This window comes from Humulus lupulus, chromosome X, assembly GCF_963169125.1.
Source record: "Humulus lupulus chromosome X, drHumLupu1.1, whole genome shotgun sequence".
Taxonomy (NCBI): domain Eukaryota; kingdom Viridiplantae; phylum Streptophyta; class Magnoliopsida; order Rosales; family Cannabaceae; genus Humulus; species Humulus lupulus.
This window is the reverse complement of record NC_084802.1, coordinates 105,293,366-105,299,750: the sequence shown is the minus strand read 5'-3', so window position 1 is coordinate 105,299,750 and position 6,385 is coordinate 105,293,366. Positions and strand designations below refer to the sequence as shown.

General features: G+C 39.3%; 1 protein-coding gene across 4 annotated transcripts; it reads right to left on the bottom strand.

The window, feature by feature from the left end:
• Positions 1-3,089: 3,089 nt before the first annotated feature.
• LOC133804054 (putative cyclin-A3-1) lies at positions 3,090-5,885 on the bottom strand. 4 transcript variants are annotated; one of them, XM_062242202.1, is made up of 8 exons: positions 4,966-5,885; positions 4,656-4,888; positions 4,469-4,547; positions 4,309-4,385; positions 4,180-4,213; positions 3,941-4,090; positions 3,717-3,854; positions 3,090-3,630 (listed from the first exon to the last, which is right to left on the bottom strand). In XM_062242202.1, the coding sequence occupies exons 1-8, from the start codon at positions 5,335-5,337 to the stop codon at positions 3,556-3,558; spliced, it is 1,158 nt and encodes a 385-aa protein (XP_062098186.1). In that variant the 5' UTR covers positions 5,338-5,885; the 3' UTR covers positions 3,090-3,555. The 4 variants fall into 4 exon arrangements, with proteins under 4 accessions (XP_062098186.1, XP_062098188.1, XP_062098187.1 ...); XM_062242204.1 differs by having other exon boundaries at positions 4,469-4,544; positions 4,966-5,884; XM_062242203.1 differs by having other exon boundaries at positions 3,717-3,851; positions 4,966-5,881.
• Positions 5,886-6,385: the final 500 nt, after the last annotated feature.

The window sequence follows — 6,385 nt, the reverse complement described above, 5'->3', positions numbered from 1 at the left end:
AAAATAAAACATGTTCTTATCCCCCAATTTTAACTAGCTATTCTTCGAACGAGCAACCTAGTACTTTTCTTGCTTATAGTAGAGGATGTCAAGATCATTCTCTAGTTTGCTATATTTCACCCAAGACTGACAATTGAGATTCACATCAGCAGCGTGAAGCTCATTTTTCTTCTGATTGATAGCCTTGCAGTGCTGCCAATAAGAGACTCTATTCCAACGCTAGAGAGCATTAGTGATACTCTGAATATTATTGTGGAGATTGGAGGGCGAGGCAGCAACATTTTTTTGCCAAGAAACCGCCACTAATTCATGACATTCTTTTTCATCCGCCCAAGCACTCTCATAATGGAACTGACGAGCTTTGTTCATGCCCCTACCCAAAGTCAAAGAGAAGTTAGCTTGGATAGAGGTGAGAATAGGACGATGATCGCTGCCCCTATAGCTAAAGTGACAAACTGAAGATCCCAAGAACATGGAACATAGAGAGCCATTCTGAGTTACAATGCATTCTGTCAAGGCAACATTGAGTAAATGAGGAAGAAGGGTGCTGGTTGCACCAAGTGAACTTAGCCCCTGAATAACCCAAGTCAACCAAGCCGCTTTCTTGAAGAGCATTTCTAAAATTGGTCATCTAATATTGTGGTCTGTTGCCACCACCTTCTTTCTCATGATTGAAAAGAATTTCATTAAGATCTCCACTGCAAAGACAAGGACCAGTGCATTGTTTAGAGAAACGAACAACAAGATCCCAAAAGACATGACGTAAGTTAAAGTCAGGTTGACCGTACAATCCTATAAATCTCCAAGGAATCCCGTCAGCACTTGAGATTAAAACGTTGATGTGAGACCGAGTATAGTAGAGAAGTTGAACGGAAAGGGAGTCCTTCCACATTAAACAAAGACCCCCACTTCAACCCACTTTGTCGACAACTAGCTTAGCATTGAAACCGAGACGGATCCGAATAGTTTCAAGTTGGAAGTGGTTACTGAGAGTTTCTTAAAGAAAAATGAAATCTGGGTTGTGTTCCGGAACATGGGAGTGAAGAACCTAGAACGTCGACGTTCCATGCTAGAGCATTCATGATAACCGGCAGTCCTGCTCCGCAGGCACCGCCGACATAACCAGGAGAGCAACTTCATCACCAACTGTGACTGGTAGAGTATCTGAAACTCGGGATTGGCTTGATATTTCCTCAGTTTGGATTAAAGACACAATTTGAGGAGATAAAGTCTTCTTAGTGGCCTTCAAAGAGGCAAGGAGAACTTTTGAAAGTTTCTGCACTTTAAGCTAGGAACCCGCTTGGGTTTGCTTCTTATATTGGCGTTTCTTTCCTTGGGAAATGATAGTATGCAAAGTAGCAGAAAAAATTCGGGTGGTAATGCCAGGCTTGAAGGCCACGATATCATCAGGAATAATATCACTTTGGTGACCCAAAGCTTCGGAAGAATCACACACAAGTTGCTTTGAGGAAGAAGGAACGATGCATGCACGAGCCAAAGAATCACCACCAGGGGTCGGGTCTTCGTGGCTTGGATGGGTAGCAGGAGAGTCACGTGGTGAGACATGTGAGGCACTTGAAATGGTTTTGGAGAGCTTTTCGTAGCTGGAAGTTTCTTAAACAAGGCAAATATTTGTTTGGTTACATGAAACCACAAGGCGAGTTGGCAAAGATTGATGTTTAGGTGACACCTCATTGAGAGAGGCTACAAGTGTCATTGAATTGTGCAAGTCAAAAAGAGGATTTGGGATTAGATTGATACTCCCTTGTCCAGCGTTATTCTCATTAAAAGAGAATTGATTCTTTGACATGAAGAGTGTATCTTCCCTTGGTGCAGTTACCTTCAATTTAGAGGAATGGGAGTTTCCCAAAATTATGGACTTTCCTTTTGAAGAAGATGTTCCTTTTACACCATCCGAAGTTGCCTGTTTTCTCTGCCAAGCGGTAATCGACGCTGGAGCTTTAGAATCAACGGACCGACAATCCTTCACTTTGACAGGAGAAGAAGTTGACGGACGGGAACGTTTTATTGGGGCATTTTGTTTATTGATCATTGTGGCTTTAATCCATTCCCCATATTTACGCTGAATTTTTCCATTAACAAAGACTTTTTTGGCAGTACAGTCCCGGAGAGGGTGACCCAATATGCCACAAATGAAGCAAAGTTCAGGGAGTCTTTCATACTTTAAAGCAACCAGAGATTTGGGTTCTCCGTCGATTAACCCCACTTTAGCAGCCCTGGGAAGGGGTTTGGAAAGGTCAACAGAGATCCTCACTCTTAAAAATCTTCCATTGAAATCACCTGAGACAATCGGATCCACCTCAACGACAGGACCGATTAAGCGGCCTATTTCATGACCCACTTCAACTGACAGATCACATATTGGTAGGTTGTGCAGTTGGATCCAAAAAGGGGCATGTGTGAACTTCATAGAAGTGTCCCTTTGGGTTCTTCTAATACAAGATTAGAATTTTCAAGAATCCAAGGACCACCCATTAGAACCCAACGTTTATCAAATTGAAGCACAAATCTAAAACGAGACGAGTTTGTCCTAAGAGATTCAACCTCAAAAGGGCCTTTAAAAGTTTCCAGAAAATATTAACTGCATGAATGACAGTCCCAAGGGATTGATCTAGTTGAAAGAATAAAGCCAACTAAAGATTTTGCCATGTTATCAATACCCTTGCATATAATTGAGGTGCCCAGATCGACCTCAATAACATCATCGTCATCATCATCAATATCCAAGGCTTTACAAAAGGCAACAAGGTCGTCGCCGTTCATGGTTAGACAGGCCTAGATGCCGAAGATAGATTGCTTCGGACTCTTCCTACCAGACATGCAGTCAGAGGCAATGGTGTTTGGAGAGCAGAAATTTGAGAAAACTTTCTGTTGGAATATTCAATTTCATAAAAATCTTTAAAATTTGACAAGGAGGGTTAAAAGTGGAGCAAACAAAACAAGCTCATATTAAAAATTAAAAATCTGGTGCTGCCGATTCTTAAGTCAGTCAGAAACAAATGTTATTTTCTCTTGTAGACCTATTATTTTCTTGGCCATCTGCCTGCATTTACTTCAACTCAAGTTGCGAATTGCTAGAGGAAAATTAGAATTCTTGGCCCAAATAGGACAAATGTTAATATACATGAAAAGGAAAAAAAAAATGAACCTTACACCAGTTTCCTGTCATTAAAGTCGTATTTCAGAAACTATTGACATTGCTTTAAAAAAAAACAGAAGCGCTGCGAGACAATATAAAAGGGCTAACTGCTTCATCAAGAATTTTCATGTCCCAAACTATACGAATACATCATTCCAACCGAAAGGAACCAATGTCATCCCAAAATGTTGTTGTCAACGTGAGAAAACAACTCCACCTCAAAAGAATAACTAAGAACTATAATATATACGCAATCCCACTACAAAAGTTTGTAGAGATTTCCCAGCTTCACAATCATTATTGTGAGCAACGTCATAGCAGCCTATTCCAACCAGTCTAGATCAAACAAAATCAACTTCTATTGACAAACCCAAGTCATCCAAAAATCACCTTCTCTAACATTGTCTAATATCTCCAAAATAGTGAACTGGTATCTCTGGAGGAGAAGGCATGATTGCCACGGATTTAAACTGTTCCAAAATAACATCATTCAGCTGAGACCACTCATTCTATAGTACTAAATACAGAGTTATTGTGTACAGTTGAGATAAAATACCTTATGTTGCTTGTATTTCCTTCTTGAAGCTTGATAAGACCCTCCTCTTCTACTTAGATACAAGTCATGTATAATAAGAACACATTGCTTTAATTCAGGTGGTGTGTATCTTGAATGATTCTGCAGAGAGAATGTCTGCTAAAATAGTATAACTCATTAATTGCCCTTCATATATATATCAAGTAATACTGCAAAGAAATAAATTATGAACAGTAAATTCTTACCCAAGGAAGCACCTTTGGCTTGATTATGAATCTCGCAAGAAATATAACAGATGCTGCCACCAAAGAAGGCAAGAATTTCACACAGTGATACTCCAACAAACTTAGCTCGGCAAGATAGTAACAAAGAAATTCCAAATGTAAATTTGGAGGCTGTATCAAATGAACACAGGGACTAGTTATTATTGAGAGGAGTTCCAACTTTAAGGGTAAAAATCACAAAAGGGAAAAGATTAACTGACTTTGTTACTTTCCTGGGCAATGTTAATAAATCTCCTGCAAACAAAAATAGAAATAGCAACACAATCAATTCATTGTTCTAATTTACAAATAAGAGCGCGTTTCATTCAAAATATAAATATTACTCTTACCTTACAAATGTCTTTATGGTAGGACTGCCCAATTCAAACTTCAAAGACTTGAGTACATCACTTTCCATCTTCACCACCTTATAAAATTGAAATGTTAAAACAGAACAGTTAAATAATTCAAAATAATGAATTTAATAACAAACAATAAAGAAATCACTACCTCTTCCATAGTGTAAGTATTATCCGTTATATAACAAAAATCTTCAACGTGTGGAGGGCCAATCTCTTCATACTTTCTTCTTATCAGAATAAATTTGAAACAACAAAATAAAATAAAGGAATCAATAATGTAGTACACTTAGCGAAATCCAATTTGAAAAAGTAGTTTCAAAAGACATGGAACTTACGAGGCTATCAGCATTGAAGAAACGCCCAATAACTGAAGACTTTGGCGATCCAGAGTCTTCATTGATAAAAATCTATCGATGAATGAAATGGTGAGGAACAAAGTATCGGAAAGTAGCCTGTATTCCTCTGCAACTTCCACTAGCCAATCAACCAAAATTCCCCTCATACCAGCAGTAATGTCCTTCTGAACTTTCTCCATGTAATCAGGTAGAGGTCGTCTGTTTGGATCAACCTGAACCCATAACCACTGTATTAGCCTCACAAAACAAAAGTGGGTATTATGCATCAAAGCACAGAAGCCCCCGTTACCTCAATTTCTTTAAGATACGCGTAAATGTCAGAGACATAAGGAACGCACATTCGTGGATCATCCAACGTCGGTTCACGATTGGAATTCCCATTACCTTCTTCACCGGTGGCGTCGGTGGTGGTGGTGGTGGCGGCGGCGGCGTCGGTGGGTACCTCCTTCTTAAGCTTCTTTGTTTTGGTAACGCGTTTGGGCTTTTGGGGATCAACCCCGGAAGAAACGACATTTGACAAGTTGGTGAGCTCACCCAAAACGACGCGCTTTTTTATCTTAGCCGATGGGCGGTCACCGTCGTCGTGGGTCAAGGAGGCCGCTGCCGCAGACCTTTTATTAGCAGACCGCGTGACGCGCACGCTCTGGGGTTGCTCCGCCATGACGATGGGTTTGAGTTGAGACCAAAAAGGTGAACGAAACAAAATGGGATTTGGAACTCGAAGGAAGTGGAGTTCTTAGCTGGAGATTTCAGCCCCAAACTGGAGGGAATTGGTTTATATATTTTTATTCTTTTTTGTTTTCGTTTTTAATTTTTTTTGCTTTGCATATACTGTTTGGGTGGGACTCAGAGAGCGAGGGAGTTATTACAACCGAAATAAAGCGCCATTTTTCGTTTTTGTTTTTGTTTTTATTTTTATTTTTATTTTATTAATATTGTTTATTATTTGGGGGCCAATAATTATGAGTTTGCGCGGTTGGGCAAAGATTGGTGCTCTTTTTTCGTTTTTGGATTTTGGGGAATATTCAATATTTCTAAGGTTGGATTTATTTAAATTTTGAAATTTTGAGTCCCAAATCCTATTGAGTATCTCTATTTTGATCCCTGCGCGGATCAAAAGCGGGAGAAGGCGCTAAACTCAAATATCAATTTTTGAGTTTTGGTAGATATTAGTGAGAGTGGGAACTGCTCACTAAATTTTAATTTAATTTATCACATTGACCATTCCCCAGCTATACAATTTTAGTATTTTTTTTTCTTTTTTCTTTTTATTTAATGACTTTAGATATAGCAATTTATTCCCATCAAAACATAAAGATTATTGAGCAATTTTTCGTATGTTTTATTTTATTTAATGACTTTAAATATAGCAATTTATTCCCAAAAAGATTATTGGGCAGATTATGTCTTGTGTATTTATTCATTTACACAATTAATAATTTTGGCTAAAGTAATACGTTTGACTCCATTACAGTCACTTTCAAGTCATGTAACTTAGTCATTCATAGAGCTGTAAATATGGGTCGGGCTTTTGAGCACGGCACGAAATCGACACGAGCCCGGGAGACACGAGCACGACACGGCATGAAAAAATATGAGCTTGGGCCAGACACGGCACAAAAAAATATGGACTTGGGCCAGGCACGGCACGACACGACAAGCCCGAAGGCACGAACAAACTAACCCGAAAGCACGACACGATAAAAACC

Bases quoted from the DNA above. Each gene is read 5' to 3' on its own strand.
- LOC133804054 (XM_062242202.1), bottom strand. From the start codon at position 5,337: ATGGCGGAGCAACCCCAGAGCGTGCGCGTCACGCGGTCTGCTAATAAA. The intron at 4,889-4,965 runs GTAACGGGGGCT...TTATGGGTTCAG, and splicing joins CGTATCTTAAAGAAATTGAG to GTTGATCCAAACAGACGACC. The intron at 3,631-3,716 runs GTATTTTATCTC...ATTTTGGAACAG, and splicing joins GGAAATACAAGCAACATAAG to TTTAAATCCGTGGCAATCAT.